Consider the following 18,781-nt stretch of genomic DNA (forward strand, 5'->3'; position numbering starts at 1 on the left):
ATTGTAGAACTGTATGACTCTTTAGGGGAACCAGTGGTGTCATATTACTCTCACCACTTGCGATAGTTCAGACAAGCTAAATGTTAGTGAAGATGTGATTCAGAACGCTCCATGTCAAACGTGGGCGTAGTGTGTATTCACTTATGGCTGGCTGGCGTCTCTCTTAACATGGCCCACCACGCATTGTAATATTTGTTGAATTCATTTAGCATTCCCACCCCCCCTAAAATTTTATGTATTCATTTTCCACGCAAAAGAGTTTGCTGATTTTCAGAAATCAATTGTTACTTGTGTCATGAACTGTTTGAGGAGGAGGACATAAGACTCTGAGGCAAAAAAAGGCATTCGACTTTGGCAGCTGTACCCAAAAATGTGAGGCAAAAAAAAGGTCAATCATACTGGTCAACAGCACGTTTTAATTAATCAGAGATGACCTTATGCATCCCTAAAAGTATTTTTGATGCCGCTTTCTTTACTTTTTTCCCCTTTGCACATCGCATTGGTAAGTTTGACCTATAAAAGCTTGCGCAATACGGATTTTACCAAGCATTGTAACTTGTAGAAATAAAAACCTTAATTCATAAATATTCCCACATATTTTACACATTATTGTTATGAAAACCCGATGTGCTTGAGTAAAAACTAGCACAGATGGAGAATCTGTGCAAAAAAAAAAGCCCAATCATTTGGAAAAGTTTGCTTGCATCTCTGATTAACCCTTTCAGGGACAGCGGTTACTACAGTGACAGTTTATCAGGTTACAGGGTGAATGAAAGGGTTAAAAAAAATCTGGGATAACGCAAGCGAGGAAGACATAATCAGGAGCAGGTGAGCACAACTCTTGAGCACTGTCTTATGATCCGACCAGTCTGATTTTGTTGAACCTACTGCTACGGAAGTCTCTCGCTTGTCATGTATAGAGATCATTGCTGGTGACTACACCCGGTTCGAGGCACAAGACTGGAGACGTTTCTTATTTTTCTGCGTGGTCGCTACCACTGAGTCGCTGAACACCCGACGTGGCTCAGTGCACCGTCACTGGCAGAAGCGAACTGCAGGGAAGCTCCACCCCCTTTATTTATATACACCCCATAACACGGTATCCCTCCACACAAAATAGTACCAAACATTTAGTCAGCGTGCCAGTGGCATACATCGTCACTCAACAGATTCTGTTGGTTCATTGAAGAGTAGACTCCGGCAAAACTTTCAAGCCTTCCATGTGAGCGTCAAGAAACAAATCACCCAAAGTGAGTATAACTACCGGTATTCTTTTTGTGCAGTTGTAATGTGAAGTTCCAATTTTAATCAAGTGTGGCAAGTGTTTTCTTTACATAAATGTCATGTCAGCATCTTCTAGAATTCCTCTGTAAATGGTTGCCCCATTGCACCTCAGATTATGTATGATACGACTCACTTCTGACCTGAAATAGGAACTGGTTGTGGGCAGTGTTTTCTGCTTCTCCCCCCCCTCGAGTTTACTTATGAATAGTGGATGTTGGCAGCGAACTTGACAACAAGCTGCAGCTTGGTTGATGGATGACAATTCTTAAATAACGAGCGTGATTGTTGGCTTAAAGCTGTTTATTATCATTCCCAGTTGAAATTGACAGGAAAACTTCAAACACAGAATTACAGTTTGTTCATTTCACCAAACTACACAGGTTTACTTAGAAAGGTATGCTAGCTTAATGCACACAATACAAAACACCGTAGATGGGCAAACCACTGGCTGATATCGGATGCCTTCATGAGTACCAGATACCTTTAAAATAAGATGATTTCAGCCTGGTATCGACAACCTGGTCTTGAGGTGGCCCAACACAAAAGTACAAAACCATCAAAGGGACAAATAGCAGTTGGAAAAGTTCAAATTTATATGAGTTAGTGACTTTTAGCTGTGACTGAACGATAAATTGAATTCAAATTGGCGTAGCATTGAAGTGGAACACAATTTTCAAACTGCTGTGGCTGCAATTGGGGGGGGGGGGTACTGCTTCATTTCATTGGATCGATCGGCTTCATTTTTTCATATGTAGGTACATGCACTTTTTCTAAATATATTTATATGGTGTCTCAATAATTCCACGCTGAAGGAGTTCAGTCCACATGTTTGCCGCATGAAAATTTGAATTGTTAAACCCATTGCTTTGCATAATTGTCGTAATTTGAATTAGGATTTACTGACCGACATGTTGACTGAATTAATTTTGTGCAGTCGTCGTCGTGGACGCTTAAAAGGCTGCAATTTAAACATGAATAATCTTAACTAAAGTAGATTAAACATGTCTTTCGTATATATTCGTAGTTCCTTTGCTTTTATTTTCGGATAAACCTAATCTATAATCCCAAACATGTATTTAAAAGGAATCGGATATTCTTCATTGCGATACAAATCAGTTGTTTGTTAAAACATACATGCATGCGAAAAGACCATATTAAATCACAATATTGAGGTGGGGGAGGGGGGGATCATAATTCATTTTTCAAAATCGGCTTTAGTTTTAACACTAACAATTTTATTTCTTTACCCCAGATTTTATCACCTGAAAAAACCGTATCAATGAGCTAACTTCCAGGCCTGTTTCTATCAATATGCTTATGACTTGCATTACATGCTTATTTCATATCTGCGTCACCTGTGGTTCGTCTCTCCGCACTCGGCAGCGAATTTAACCGGAATGCTTAAAAGTATTTTACAGCAACTGGACGGGAGGACAGAACTGGAGAGAGCAAGCTTCACGAGGACATCCATCCACACTTGGATCAGAGTACTTGCAGTGAGTAGCGTAGCCTCAATGTTTTTTTGGGGGGGGGTTTGTCTTTTGCTTTGTCTTGTGTGTGTGTGTGTGTGGGGGGGGGGGGGTTGTGTATGCCACCACAGAAGCGCCGCATAAAATGAAAAACGTTATGTACGGTGGCATATTAAATGCGTCTTCTTGTGCCGCGTGCTTGTGTATTCTTAAACCGCGTGAGTGCAAACCAGCTTTATGACACATAGGATTGGCGGGGAAAAAAAGTTTAAAATTCGAACAACTTGCAAGTCAACCAACTTTGGACGTTCCTCTGTAATTATAACGGCACAATCAAAATAAAACCATTTGAAACAATTACGTTGTTTAACACTGTCATTTTTTCTTACCTTTATCAAGACAACTTGATGGGAATTTTAACAACATTGCAAATGTTCTCGTATCAGTTGAGGAAAAACAAGCAGAAAGAGGCGCGCATCCAAGCCAGATCTTCATCAAATCTCCTAGGCTGTGTGAAAGATGAAGAAAAACTGGGTGAGTTCACTGGAATGAAACATGTGTGCAATAAATGACCAATTGAAGCGCCCATTATTCGCGTCCGTGTACTGCGGTGGAGTTTTGCCAGAATACAACGTGACCCATTGACGTCACGCTGGCTTCGTTCCACGTGAACTACGTCATCTCTTTCAGCCAATCTAAGCGTGAGAAGCTCGCGTCATAAACCCCTACCCCTTTTTTTGGCCTCCCTGCTTCCACTCTGTCCACGTCGAGCCTTTGCTTGGCCTCCACTCTGCGGACTCCAATGAGTCAACGCCTGAATTAAGTTGACATTGGGCCTTTTCAATTTTGTACCCCGTAAAAAAAACATCCGTCAAACACTACTGTGAGTGTTTAAGCAGTTTATACAACTAAAACGTCTTAAATTGACCTCATTTGACGAGTCAAGGTCAAAAGTCTTGGTGGAAAACCAATTAAAGCGTTACATTAGTCTTAAATAAATGCCAAAAACAAACATAAAACCCGACATAAGTCACTATCGCGTTGCTAAAAGAACATGAAACGAAAAGCTACAGTGCGATGTCAATAGCCGTGAGAGCGAGAGAACGACACGCAGGGATAAATGTAACCAGCTGTACCGTATTTGATGAGAGCCACACTTATATACAAATATTTCGATTAAAATACGTTTATCTGTCCATTTTTCAACACCGCTTATCCGGAACGGGGTTCCGGGCTGTTGCCAGCTGACTTCGGGCGAAGGCAGACTGCAACCCTGAACTGGTCGCTAGTCAGTCGCAGGTAACATACAGGGACAAACAACCAATCACACCCATATCCACACCGCTACTGGGTTGGAACCGATCCCACGCTCCCTGCACGCAAATCAGTCAACGTACCGCTGCGGCTACACCATCAGCGACTCCCGACTAAAATACTTCTTACAAACATGGAACAAAACGAAATTATTTCTGGATTGCATGTCAGAATGGAAGGAGCGCGTGAGTGAGTTGGAAACGATTTTACGAGTTTCAAAGTGATTGACAACGACAATGGCTTACTTACAGATATTTATACAAAATGTGTATTCTGGCCGCAACTAACGGGCCTTTAAACGCACTTTGGTAAAGAAAGTTTTCGGGGAGGCCTGACTGGGTGCAAATTTGGTACGAAGTTATGTGTCGTCATGAATATATCGTTTGAATCGGCATTTCCTGCAAATACACGTTTTAGCCGTAAAGTTATTATTTTTTTAAATGCCCGCTGACCATTCTATTCTGTTCAACGCAACTCAATCATGAACTATTATTCTACCCGCGGTACACTTCCACGAAGAACATTTTTTTTAAATACACCAGTTCTGCCCTTTCAAACTACGTTTTAAAATCACAAATAATCTACGATACAAAATCGTGTGTATCCATTGTAAATGTGCCGTGCGCGTCTACTTAATGAAACGTCTGAGCGCTTACCAAATTTTCCAGACTATTTTGATTAAATCAAATCTTTTCACAAAGAGCGTGAAAAGTGTTGACCTCACCGCCAGTTTTTCACTCATCGGCGAAAAACGGCATTCGAGGAAGGTCCAAGACGCGCATATGCGGGGCGATACCAGGTGGGCGATTTTAGGCCTTGGAGAGCGCAAACCTGGATTTGGTGGTGGAATGCTAAGTGTACCACGCCCACCTTCGATCAACTCCGATGCATGTCTCGCAAATTATGTCCGTCCATACTCCTAAAAATGATAATAATCTAATGGATAACCCTGACAGGCCTCAAAGACAGACTTAAAAATTAAAACGCGCATTATTCCAATGCCAAATTGTGAGTTGAAGCGACTTTTATGATATTTGATCTTGATTAAGTGTCTGGAGACTGTTAGACATTGCATTAAAATGAATTAATTTAATAGGAATAAAATAAGACACAGGACAAAATTGTTGGAGCCCTCTGTTAATGAAAGGAAAATACACGAAATATAAAAAAGCACGAAAATAAAAGTTATCTGACAAAAGTACATAGAAATGTAATGAAAATCAAACACACTGCTTTTGAATTGCGGTTCAACCGAATTATTATTTTTTAATTCCTGAAACAGGTCTGAATGAGAGAAAAAAAATGATGGCACCCTTAATATTTTGTTGCGCAACCTTTTGAGGCAAGCATTGCAACCAAACAAATTTGTAACAGGTATTTTGGACCCCTCTTTATGTGCAAACTGCTCCAGTTGTCTCAAGTTTGAAGGGTGCTTTTTCTAGACGGCATGTTTCGGCTACTTCCAGTAGAATTTAGATCAGGGGTCATAGGCCACTTCAGAATAGTTCAGTGTCTTGCTATTTGCCATATTTGGGTATTTTTAAATGTTACGTTTGGGTCATGGCAGCACAGTGATCGACTGGTTGGCACGTCCGCCTCACAGTGAAGGCAGAGGTCATAAGTTCAATTCCGGCCCTGGCCTTCCTGTGTGGAGTTTACACGTTCTTCTTGTGGCTGTGTGGGTTTTCTCCGGGTACTCCGGTTTCCTCGCATATTCCACCTCACATTCCAAAAAACACAGGCAGGGTAGGTTGATTAAACACTCTAACTTATCCTGAGGTGTGAGTTTGAGCGTGAATGGTTGTTTGTCTATACGTGCCCTGCCATTGGCCGCCAACCAGTTCAGGGTGTAACGCGCCTACTGCTTGAAGACAGCTGGGATAGACTCCAGCACACCTGTGACCCTCATGATGATAAGCGGATAAGCGGTCATTATCCTTATCAGAATCCTTATCAGATCCATAACAGAATCATGACAATGGGTAGCATATTTCTCTCTCCATTACCTTGATGCTATTGAGATTTCATTGTACACTGCACTGATTCAAGACACCCAGTGCTAGTTGTAGCAAAGCATACCCAGAACATAACGGAGGGACAGTGTTCTTTTCTTGGTACGCTTCATTTTTACATCTGTAATCGTCGAACTGATGTTCCTTGCCAAAAATCTGCAATTTGGTCTCTTCTGACGCTAGGACATTCTCTGTACAGCAGGTAATATCTACTTTATTAACTCTGTGAGGGAAAAGGTAGGAGCTTTATTGAAGTGAATGTTAGAGGAAAATGAATTGCACAAGCACAACAGAGGATATGAGAGTTGAAAGGACAGTTCACTTTCAGTTTCATTGTGGTTGCTGTCTCACAATAACTGACACACATTAAAAATTGTTCTTTGTCCATGTCCATTTGTGATCATTAATGATAGGAAATGTTTAAAATGTTTGTTTTGTGCTTGGTTACACCTGGTTAGAGTCGTTTTATGCTCTATCAAGACTTTGACCTGGTTTCATCAGCTTTTGTCCCAGCCAATCAGATCTTCTGCTTTCCTCATGCTCCGCCTAGCTGCCCCTAATCTTGGAAAATATTCTGCATTATATGCTAGGAAATAGGAAATATTCAAGTAGGACTTTACAAAGACTGCAAAATGTTCCAGTTGAACAAAGATGGCTGACGACTGCAGTAAACTAGGAGGAGACCATTTCACTGTTGACAAAAAAATGGATATTTACACACCAATTCCACACAGAAGACTCAGGTTTAAATTACAACATGTATAACAATAAACAAAAAGATACTTCACAGAATTCCAATGATATTTGTACAAACCATGACTTCATAGGTCCCTGAATGCTATGCTTTTTCCTGCCTCCCCTGGGTTTTCCCCATTTTTTTTGACGAAACCTTTTTTGCTACTCCTGCCTGAGCTTGCTATACTTCTGCGCATGTGCTGGAATTCCCATGCTATGCCCATGTCCCAGGTGAGCACCAACCACCCCCAGGCCTCTCTCCCATGGCACAATGCCCAGATAATCTCCTTGCGTCTGACCTCCTGAATGTCTTGCGGAGGAATCTAGGCGTGTCCGTGTCTGCGGTCCTAGACATTCCACCAGTGTGATTTCACCAGTCGACTTGGCACTATGGTTTCTTTGTGAAGCTCTCATCCTTTCATGTCCTTCTCCTGTAAGTATGGCTCATTTCTCTCATCTTGGGTTTATTGATTTTGGACTAATTAAATGTTAAACCATTCTTTAGTTTCTTGTCAGTTTCTACTGTCGGTTCCACCTCAGATCCTGAGCGAGACTGTGTCAGAACTCCACTGATGTTCTCAGCTCCAAATAAGAGAGTACAAAAAACATGAATTGACTTTGTTGTTGTTTTGGCACATAGAAGTAACACAGAAAAAAATAGATCACCCAGTTGCATGGCAATTATTGAGTCCAAGGATTCAAAGTTGCCTTGGTAAACCCCTAACTTTCACAGCAATGTGAATCAAGACATGCTTGAAAAACTTGAATCATAATGCCTGTATTTTGAACAAGTGTCAACGTTTGTTTTTGTTGAGCAATAAATGAACTGCAGGCAATGGTATGGCTATAGAAAATGGTAAAAGTAGCTAGCGGACGATGTCGTTGACATTAGTGAATATTAAAATTACGTCTTATACCAAAATTATATTGATAAAATTGATTTCAAGTATGTTTATTAAATGTCTTTTGCTGAAATGGCATGACTTTAGAGAACGAGATGTTCCTTGTCTCAATATTTTAGACAAGTATCTAGTCTACAGTCAATGCTAATGTAGGACGATGTCATTGACATGAGTGAATAATAAAACTATGACTAATATCAAAAATTAACTTGATCAAATTGAATTAAAGTATTGTTTTTATGTTTTTTTTGCTTTAATGAAATGTCCTCTAAGAACTCAATGTTCTTTGTGTCTATATTTTAGATCTACAGATTATGATATAGCGCTAAAACTAATGTAATAAACAGGCTATGTTGTTGACATTAGCAATATTAAAATTATGACTTATACCAAAATTATGTTGATAAAATTGACTTCAAATATGTCTTTTGCTTGAATTAAATGACTTTTGAGAACTAAATGTTTCTTGTCTTAATATTTTAGACATGTATCTAGTCTAATACAACTAATACAAAACTTGGCTTGATAAAATTGACTCCGAGTATGAATTTTATGTTTTTTCCTTTAATGAAATGACTGACGAGAATGAAATAGATGTTCCCAATGTATCTATAATTTAGATACAGTTAATGGTAACAGGCGATAGAAGATAATGCTGTTTACACGATTCAATATTATTGCTAATACTAATTTTCTTCATTAATGGGCTTTTTTTTTGTTTAATGAAAGGTACCAGATTATATCGAGGGTACAGCAAACAGAAAAAAATATATATATTTTTGGGAAGCGTGAATTTTGTGTTTGGTTTAATGAAACAACTTTGCAATAATTAAATGTTCTTGTGCCTTGATAACGGTAGTAGCTAAGGCAAGTGAGCAGGTTATGTCTTGATATGAGCGAATATTAAAGATACGACTCATACCAAAATTATAAATTAGCTTGGTTAAATTAAATGGAAGTATGATTTAGTCACTTTTGTATTTGTTTCGTGAAATGTTTTTTTTAGAATAACATTTTCATTGTGATATTTTTAGACAAGTGTCTATTAAAATCAGTGTTCTTACCTTAGCGAAGGTAGCTGCGGATGCAGGCGGCCGTGTCACCGTACCCGCTAAGAAGCGCCAACTGCTCCGCGGTGTGTCCATCAACATTTGCCGTCAAGGGGTCCACGGTGGCTCCCACGAGAACCCGGACCGCCTCAACGCGGCCCCACTTGGCGGCCAAATGCAGCGGGAGGTTCCCACGCTCGTCCGCGAGGTTCACGTCCGCTCCATGAGCCAGCAGCGCCCGGACGGTGTCTGCGAAACCTTCACGGGCGGCGTCGTGGGTGGCCGTGAGGCCGAGGACCGGGTCGCGGAGGTTGGGGTCAGCCCCGGCATCCAGGAGGACCTCGACTACCGCAGTGCTGCTCAATTTGACGACCTAGGGAGAGGTAAGCATATAGCCGTTGGCATTGTAATAAAAAGCATTTGAATTCTATCATAGTGATTTATAAACAGATCAAAACGTGAGCAAAATTAAATAACACGAATTGGGTTGAGGTAAAAAAACTACAGATGTGTTGCTTCTATTATTAAAGAGGACCATAATGCATTAATGCATGCTAATTTCCGTTATATCTCTGGAAAGTAAAAACAAGCAAATTAACAAACAAAAAAACACTCAAATCTTTGTTGCGAGTGTACTACATATTAAATAAAAATTCAAGCAGGCAGAATAGAGGGTTTTATTGCGCAAGACTTTCAGCCATTTTCATTCAAGACCTTCATTTTGGTTTCCTGTCTTTTTTTGCTTTTAAGTGACACTTCACCATCAAGGTTGTGTTTTACTTAGTTTATGGAAATTTATGCTCAACTGAAAGCCTTTGTTGAAACCACTTTTATAGCTCAAGTTAAAGGGTGAATATTCAGTAGGGATTGGACTAAAAAAAGCCCATACATATTTCTTAAGTTAAATTATTTGCTGAAAACAATGTGAATATTATACTTGGCAAGATAAATCTAAATACGTCACATTAGCCTGGTCCATTGTGGAGTATGTGCCCTCCAACGTGCTGTTTTTTTCACCCATTACTTCTCCTTTTTGGACTATTCCCTGATGAAAAAATGATCAAAAAATTATATTGTATAACTGTACAAGTTAGGGAGGTCCAAGAGCACAGCTTTATAAGTAAAATATCCAAACCTATCTGGAAGAGAGGGGGAACAAAGGACAAACCAACCTGTAATGCAGTCCTTTTGAAAATATTCATTCCATTGACAGGAGCTCCACTTTGCAGCAACAATAAAACCTCTGGTAAATTTCCATTGGCAGAGGCACTGCTCAGGCGATCAGCTAGTGACAAAGTGACAGCCATTCTTGGGGGTGAAAAAAGGCAGATTACAGGAGGCCAAAATCGAGCTGTCATGAACTGAGATATATGTTCTGTGAAATGATCAGACGGAAGAGAGAGAGACAGCGAGAGAGAGGGAACGGGGTGGGGGTGGGGGAAGACTCCTCCCCATGAGGCCTATCGCTTGAGACGTGATATGCTTCAATTGGCTTTCCATATTTGTTGAACAGATCCATAGAAATTGGATGTCTAACCTGAAGTGAATCCTTATAAGGAGTGCATAACATCGTGTCAAATGTTTTGTTGTACAGTAATGCGAAGCTTATATCTCATTTCATGTCTAATAAACAGAATTGAATAAGTATAGCCTTAATATTTGTTCATATTTATGTATTTTATTTAAAAATACTATATTTAACATAGTTTAATACCACAAATACATGTATAGATCATCACGATTGGCTGGCGACGAGTTCAGGGTGTACCCCGCTTTTCACAAAAGACATCTGGGATCCATTCCAACACGCTCGCGACCCGAGTGGGGATAAGCGGATCAGATAATGGATGCATCTATACATTATTTAACAAGATAATTATATAAGATGAAATAAAAATTGTTTAATATCATATGCATTTTTGTATACATTATTAAGTTCACGACGGTACATTTCTACTGTATTAAACATTAATTCAGGGTGTTTTGTGTTTACATGGGCAGCAGTCTATACTAGTGCATTACCAACAAGTCATTACGATGTTTTAATTTATATGGTAATAGTATGCAACAAGCTGTCTATTTTTGCGTCGACTGACTTCATATAAATACACTTTCAGACGTTATTGAAATACTAGAATACACATACATGTAATATCGACGACATACAGTATTAAAATACTCAAATATAACAGACACGAATGATCATTTTGACAATAAACAATGTTAATGACGTTACCATTTCTAATAAATAAATAAATAAATAGATAAATACTCCCGACTGGGGATAAAAAGTGTCAAGTGCCCCCCCCCCCCAAATAAATAAATAATTAAAGTGCCCTTTGTTGTGGTTGTTCTTATTATTCATTAATATCATTTATAATAATTAGAATAAGAATAACAATAATGCATCTGTGAGACGGGCGCCGGTATGACAACAACAATGGCAAAGAAAAGACAAGAATACAAAATTAAAATAAGGAGAATGTATGCCAATAGACATGAAAAGGAAGCCTATACAGTAGTAGATGAATTAACGGCTGCAGCGGGCGCTCTAAACAGATGCGAGGCAAAAAAAATGACGACACTCACGGTTATTTCCCGCTCATTTTCAAATGTGCTGCCTCGGATACGGACCACATAAACCACACTCTATGCGACGGCGTACACCCAAATAAAGACCTCCTACAATCACTTGTATGGTTGAGCAAAAGGTTGATTTTACGGGAATACGATGGAGGATGTGTGCCAGTTGCGCGTGCCTCCAGTCCTCCTCCTCCTGAAAAAAAAGAAAAAAAGGCAAGTCCTGATTGGATGAAATCTCTAAGGACAAGGAGGCGGGTAACTTCCTCTAAAAGAGACAAGGGGTGATATTGCATGCAGGAGAAACAAATAGGACACTTCCCCATTTGTTCGATTTAATTTAAGATTGTTTAAACAATTACGCCCCTACACACACACACTCATACATAACACGTGCGATCAAGGAGACACTCCCCTTTTTCCCTTCATATTTAATCATTTCCACTCTGCAAGTGACAATGTGGTGCCGTCGCTTTTTTTCCTTGCAGTATTCCTCTCGCGACTGCATTGGTTCTCCAATTATTTTCTGTCATGCCCCCCCCCCCCCTAGGAAGAGAAAAACATCTCGCGCCCCCGCCCCTGCACGACTATAAATAGTATTATTTGTCTATAAAATTGTTACAAGTTCACATTTGCATAACACTGTATCCTTATTAACGTATACAGCAGTTGTGCATGACTCCCCACAAGTCAAAGTCAAGATTGGATGAAATCTTATAAGGACAAGGAGGCGGTTAACTTCCTCTAAAAGAGACATTTTGTCATTTCTCTTCTTCAAGTGACAGTGTGGTGCAGTCGCTTGTTTTTTTCCCTTGTAATCTTACTCCCTCTACTGGTATTAGCTAGTATTGACTTTCAGTAGATATAAAAAGTCTACAAAATGTCAATAATTTTCCGCCATAAACGTGACGTACAACCTTTTTTCGTGAAAACAATCCACTAAAATCGTGATGTGATTATCATAATTCATGCATGAAAGGGTTAATACCTACATCTTTGCGGGAAAATCGAAACTCAACTCAAATGTATTTATAGAGCACTTTCAAACAGCCAGCGCTGCACACAAAGTGCTGTACATGGAGCAACTAACATATACAACAGTCAAGCAAAATCGACTTTGTTTTTCTGGCAACGCACCAATGAGTTTGTTTTGGTACTGTATCCTCTTTCTCAATCAAGTTTGTACAATGTACACATGCAGGAAGACAGTTGAATAGTCCATTACACGACAAGGGAGGGGGAGTGCACAACATGATCATGAAGGATGACGCATTTAATGTGTTTTTTCAGCATGTAATTTTAAACTGAAGATAATAGGGACTGTTTTAAATAAAAAAAAATCGGAGCCCCTGGATATCTCTGGGCCACAGGCCTGTGTTTGCCTAATGAAAAGTCCACCCGTGCATACTGCATATGGTAGCACTTTTCATGAGGAGGACTCACGAAGTGCTTCAATGGTTATAAAAGTCATTTTTTACATAGTTAATACAAAAACACCCATCAAACAAACAAAAAATAAACAAGTCAAAAAATGTTGTCATACGAGAATACCCGTTAATTAAATATATTTTTAATTGCTGTTTAAAAAATGTCCACTGAAGGTATCCTCAGTGGCAGGTATGCAAATTGGCCAAAAGTTCTGCAGAAGCAGAGCCCAGAGTGAGAAGGGAAAAGTGAATGGAGCATTTTGACTTGTGGAGGCACCAGTTCATCCACTCTGCTCTCTGTGGTGCATGGAACACAATCACATACTGTACCTGCCTGCCAACTCATACGCGTCAACAACTTCACTGAGCAATCAAGTAAGTGCTGCGGATCAGACGAAGCAGCTTGAAAGTGACTTTCTCTCTGGAACTTCAGTCGGCTTCCATGTCATTGACCGAGAATCCAGGTGTGAGTGTACTTATGTGACAATAACAGGCCCACTGTTTTATTAAAGTGGGGCGAAGTATAAAACAGCTTGCTCACAGACACATTTCCGAAATTGAGGGATTTACTTGGTTCTTTAATTTCTCAATTAACGAGTGGCCAGGCAACCCAAACAATTTGACTACAAGCAATGATTTTCCTATAATATGAAAGATTTGTTTGAAAAAAAAACTTGATGTGGACTTTGATTTAAGGTCTCAACCCGTCATATGTGCTGAGGTTTTGAAAATCAAGCGACAGAGCCTTTTGGTCACATGGTGCATTCAGAACCACTTACCACAGCATTATTAATATAATTTCTCCCCTCTGATTTATAATCATATCCCAACGCATTGTTGCTGCCAATAGAGCTCGAAATTATAGCCTCGAATAATGGGCAAACGTTACAAGATACACTCGCTGGCCACAATATTAGGTATAATCGGAGGTCCAAATGCCAGAGATAAATTCATTTAACAATATGAATTACTAGCTGGTTCGCCGCCCTCCGGGCGGCTCATCAGCTAGTTCCTGCGGAAGGCTGGTAAGGTGGTGGTTCGCCGCCCTCTGGGCGGCTCATCTGCTAGTTCCTGCGGAAGGCTGGTAAGGTGGGCCTTCGGCCCACAAAAGTGTTTTTGCTTGGTTCAACTTTTTGTTCATCTTCATTGCTTATCGCGAAAATAAAGAGATGTTTAGCTCTACTAAATAACTAACAATTTCATTGCAATGCTTGTGGGTAGACAACATTTTTTCGCTAAGATGCCCGCGCGATCGTAGTGAGCCACTGCCTGTGCCTGAGGGGCGCAGTGGCGGCGCGCAGCGGCGCGGTGAAGTCGGTACGTTTTGAAAAGGGACAGAAGGAAGGACAGACCGCGTGCGGGACGACGCGCAATATATATATATATATATATATATATATATATATATATATATATATATATATATATTACACATAATACATGCTAGTGATCCTCACAGTGTGGTAATGTGATAAGCACTCAATCATCGTACCACGTTCATACATATCTATTTACAGTATTTTAATACAGTACAGTATCAGTGGTTCTCATAGTGTAGTACGCAGGCTCCCTCTAGTGGTATGTGAAAGAATCACTGAATGAAAAGTTCCAAAGATGCAGAATCTTAGAATGGCTATTTTGGGATCGAGTACAGTGCATGTTATGAGGACACCTAAGCTGTATTTAACTTTTAACTTAATTTCATCGAGGCATTGGTTCACCTGTTTTCTGGGTTTGGTCGTGTGACATTCGAAATGCGGGTCAACGGCCCTTTGATGTCGATTTCCCTAAACGGTGTGTGGCAGAAACATGTCAAAATGGTTGCCCCCTTTCTTGGGTCCAACCGGTGTGGGTTAATGTGATTAATTCGTATTCTACCAATATGCAATATTAATCAGAATACCATGTTTAGTTCTGTTTAGACTAATGGTGCTCCATAGAACATATTGAAAGTATTTTTTAAAACTTGACATCACTTTTAAAGTGCAGTGTTAATGTGCAAACTGTCCAAGTGTGCGTAATGTTACAGTGCATTACAATAACGTTAAATATATTTTTTATACAACATCGGCCTTGTTTTTTGATGAAAATTTCAGCCCAATATGCTTATGTAATATCATATTGGTCAGAATAGTTTTTTTTTTTTTAGGTGGTTCTTGGTGTAAAAAGTCTGGGAGCTACCGATATGAATTAGAAATGTAATATTGTAATACATTTCTGAAATTATTCTAATAAATATATTGCTCGTTGAACTTATATTTATTATATTAGTGAATTTATTTTTAAAAATCGAATCGTGAAGCGAACCGTGAGTCAGGCTCTCTTTACAGCTGTCCAGTCTCACGTAACCTCGGCTACGTTGCAGCATTTGTCATTCCTTTACGTCAGCTGCCGTAAAGCGTCGAATTCTAACGCTACTTTGTAGAATGACTACCTGAAGCAGTTCCATCCCAGTTAAGATCATCCTTTTTGTTTCACACGCCTCCTAAAGGATCAGTACGTCTAAGTCGAGTATTTTATTTACATTCCGTATCCTCCTGCGCTAGGGGGAAGCGACGACAGTCCGTGGAAGAAGCCTTGCTTTTAGCCAGTCATCGCCATGGCCTCCGACAGCGGCGACAGCAACCTGGACAGGGAGATGATTCTGGCGGACTTTCAGGTCTGTCGACCCAAACGACGCTTGTCGGAGTGTGTTTGTGTCACGGTGCCGTGCCTCCACCAAGCGGCTTCTTAGACAGATCTCCCTAGCTGGGAGTCTTTGCTTTCTGCGGCTAACACACCGAGCTAACCAACTGACAGCTTGCTAACTGAATGCTGTTATTAGCATGAAGCGCTCGTTGTCCCTCGTCAACAACACTCCAGCGAAATGTGGTTGCCTAAACACTCGAACCGAACCAAGTGGCTTTAATGTGGCCTTTTGCCTGTTAGCTGGTGAAATAATTTTCATTTGGCCGAAAGTGGAGTTACCTTACTCCTCATATAGCTGTGAACTGTTGACATGTTTACCTCCCCGTCACTCATCGTACATCACGATGAAGATTAGTTCGTGATGCACTTTGAAGGGAGCCTAGGTTTGCCACATGTGTCACAACGTGTCAAATACAATATGGTGCAGTAAGAATGTATCAAACTGCGCTTCGAAAAGGTTCAAAGCATCATATGCACAACATGGTTATTCGATCTACCTCTCTGCTGTTGAATTCTAGATATAATTTTCAAACAGTATTTTATTCTTTTTTTAAATAACACATTTTAAAAAATGGAGGCTATATCCCCCCCCCCCCCAAATCTTTATTGAACAGGTCAGAATACAATTCTCAGCAAATAGAAAACAAAACGAACTGCACCAATACAAACGTTTAAACAAAGAAGAAGAAAAAAAGGAAACCAGGGGATTTTTAGACAAAAATTTCAAATAAGGAGCATATAGCCAGAGTCTTAACAGCTTTGTTGTTTTTGGAATCCGTAATAGAGCTCAGGTACTGCTTTGTTTCTGCTTCAAAAATTAAGAAGAGGTTTTGAATTATTCCATCTGCATTTGTGGATATGCAACTTACCCGTGTACAGTGCCACTCATTGTATTTTTTCCCCCTATTCATAGGCTTGCACTGGAATCGACAACATTGCAGAGGCAATCGCCTTGTTAGAGCTTAATAACTGGGACTTAGTGGTAAGTTCATGGCTTGGCTGTTTGACCCACAGGTCTCAATCACCACTACAGAACAACCTTTGGTTTTATTATTATGATATAATATGTTTTTATTGTGATTATTTTAGTGGACAAAGCATCCGGCCAGGTAAGCAGTTTGGAAATAAAGAAAAAGAAATAAATAAAGAAAACTTTATCGTTTATCGTACGGGTTCAATTCCAACTTCTTCAGTCGTGTCAAATTGCAATGGAACCTGAAATTGTATCATGAGATTCTACGACTCAGCAAGTGATTGTTGGAGACGGGAGGGGGGGGTGTTGTGGTCGGCGGGTTCCTTTCGCCGTCCTCCGAGTCCTCCGCGTGTTTGAATTCGGGCTGAGTTGAGGTGTGAAATCAGAGGCTGGAAATGGAGAAGTTGCTTCAAGAAGATTTTATCAGAACGTTCAGGGCACAAGTGTGATACAGACAATGCCTGTGGTCAAGGCACAAATGCGCAGGGTCAATATCCAAAGGCAAATCTTATATACTCTAAATAGGGCGTAGCTTTCAATGGATACTTTACTTTCGGTTTCCCGAATCACTGTCGCGGGGTATTCGTTTTCCCTAAAAGCTGTCCCAGCTTGTTTGTTTACGAGTAGCAGTTGCAGTACTTTCATTTACTTAGAAATTAGAAACTGTCCCGGTGTTTGTTCGAACAGGACTTAGGTGTGAAACTCCAAGTCAGCGAAGGGGATGCATGCACAGCGTTATCTGATATTCATCTGCAAAGTTCACCACATTGGTCTTGCCACTATGGCAGTTCAAGTCAAGGTCACATCACAAGGTTCAATGCAAGGTCATGTCCTAAGTCAAAATGCGTCTGTTTAAAATTGTACTGTCAAGCTGATAATGCACATAGCTAAATAATGGCTTCATGACCAAATTACATCCAAAGCTGCACAAAATCTCAAAATTTCAACCACCGTTAGACTTGATCTGGAAAAACTAGAACTACAAAATTAGACTAGATCTGGGGACTTGTTGTACCAACAAGCATCGGGTAGCTTTTACTTTGCCTTTTGTTGCAGAGAAGTACAGCGAGTGTTCAGGATAAATCTATTCAATTGTCCCTCAAACAAAGGCTCACCTGAGCGAGCAAAATCAGCACAACAAATGTTACACTCTGCTTTGATAGAATAGAATCAGCCCAACCAATTGTCTTTTTCTTTGTCAGGCCGCCATCAATGGGGTGATACCACAGGAGAATGGCATCTTGCAAAGGTAAGAAGCCAGATTACACACAGTCATTGAATTGAAGAGGTAAGCATCGGATGAACAAATGCAGCGTGACTGCGTCCATGGCACTCTTGGCCACGTATCGTGGTGGTTGTCATCTCAAATGCTGGGCGGTTGCGCATGAAATCAGAATTGTCACGGTGACATCCTCCTGACACGTTTGCAGAGTTGCTGAGAGCGTGGCTATGTCAGGCACTGAAATGTAAACGTATGGACGCAACTCTCAAAAAGATTTGGATACAACTTTTTGTATAGCTTCAGTGGTATAATTTGGTGACCCTGTTTGCTGACCACAATCTGGAATATGATTTGTATCATTTTTGTGCGTGCCCATGACGAGATGATACTCAAAATAGACATCACCACGCAGGAGGAAACCTGAAAACACTTTATTCCAGAACAGCAACCTCTTGTTTGTTTCAATTTTGAAATAATCATCATATTGAAAATATAGTAAGACAATTAATACAATATATCATATGTTGGATGTTTGTTGTACAACATGAACCATTTTTTGGTTTAGCACAACCCAGGTTGGATTCACCAAACAGATTGAGAATAGATTTATGTACTGATTCTCCTTCATTAACCTGTCACAATAACTTAAAAATGAACTTGCTGTACAATGCACAATTTGCTTTTCAAGGAGTCTTTCATCGAACCTTGGCGTTGCGCACAGTTTCTGAAAAGAAAAGGTTCTTTTGTACCCTTCACACCGCATCCACGGTTAGCTGACGCTCATGAATGCACAAAGCCCATCTGAACCCACTCTATTGGATTGTATTGTGTGGTATTCACAGCCCTAGTGTGCATGCATGTGCTGCAGCGAGGTTGAGGCCCTTGGGCCATGAGATTATTGCTGGCCTTTCAAAAGGGACTCGTTGCCGTGAATGGATGCTGATTGGCAGTGTGACCTGCAACCAACACATTTTGCTTAAGTGGCTGGCACGGGAAATAATGTAGCAACCATTGGCCGGCTCGCAAACTCCCAACGAACTTGAAGAGGAGCCAGTTGGTGGCTACACAAGCGCTCCTGTTTCACAATGTACTCCCTTTCCCATGTATCCTTCTGTAAGATGGTTGG

General features: G+C 40.3%; 2 protein-coding genes across 4 annotated transcripts in view; one reads left to right on the forward strand and one right to left on the reverse strand.

The window, feature by feature from the left end:
• Window positions 1-1,475: 1,475 nt before the first annotated feature.
• On the reverse strand, window positions 1,476-11,530 carry cdkn2c (cyclin-dependent kinase inhibitor 2C (p18, inhibits CDK4)). 2 transcript variants are annotated; one of them, XM_052072914.1, is made up of 4 exons: window positions 11,355-11,530; window positions 9,938-10,073; window positions 8,781-9,138; window positions 1,476-3,261 (listed from the first exon to the last, which is right to left on the reverse strand). In XM_052072914.1, the coding sequence occupies exons 2-3, from the start codon at window positions 10,070-10,072 to the stop codon at window positions 8,782-8,784; spliced, it is 492 nt and encodes a 163-aa protein (XP_051928874.1). In that variant the 5' UTR covers window position 10,073; window positions 11,355-11,530; the 3' UTR covers window positions 1,476-3,261; window position 8,781. The 2 variants fall into 2 exon arrangements, with proteins under 2 accessions (XP_051928874.1, XP_051928872.1); XM_052072912.1 differs by lacking the exon at window positions 11,355-11,530 and having other exon boundaries at window positions 9,938-10,163.
• A 3,607-nt stretch (window positions 11,531-15,137) lies between these two features.
• The window catches only part of faf1 (Fas (TNFRSF6) associated factor 1), a 53,801-nt gene continuing 50,157 nt past the window's right edge, over window positions 15,138-18,781 (forward strand). Inside the window, exons 1-4 of one of the 2 annotated variants that reach the window (XM_052072833.1) lie at window positions 15,140-15,225; window positions 15,319-15,431; window positions 16,374-16,442; window positions 17,636-17,682. In XM_052072833.1, the coding sequence (XP_051928793.1) occupies window positions 15,372-15,431; window positions 16,374-16,442; window positions 17,636-17,682 (176 nt within the window). In that variant the 5' untranslated portion in view covers window positions 15,140-15,225; window positions 15,319-15,371. Of the gene's footprint in view, window positions 15,432-16,373; window positions 16,443-17,635; window positions 17,683-18,781 lie in introns of both variants that reach the window. The other variant, XM_052072834.1, reaches the window with a different exon arrangement.

The sequence above is a fragment of the Hippocampus zosterae genome, chromosome 8, assembly GCF_025434085.1.
Source record: "Hippocampus zosterae strain Florida chromosome 8, ASM2543408v3, whole genome shotgun sequence".
NCBI classification, from domain to species: domain Eukaryota; kingdom Metazoa; phylum Chordata; class Actinopteri; order Syngnathiformes; family Syngnathidae; genus Hippocampus; species Hippocampus zosterae.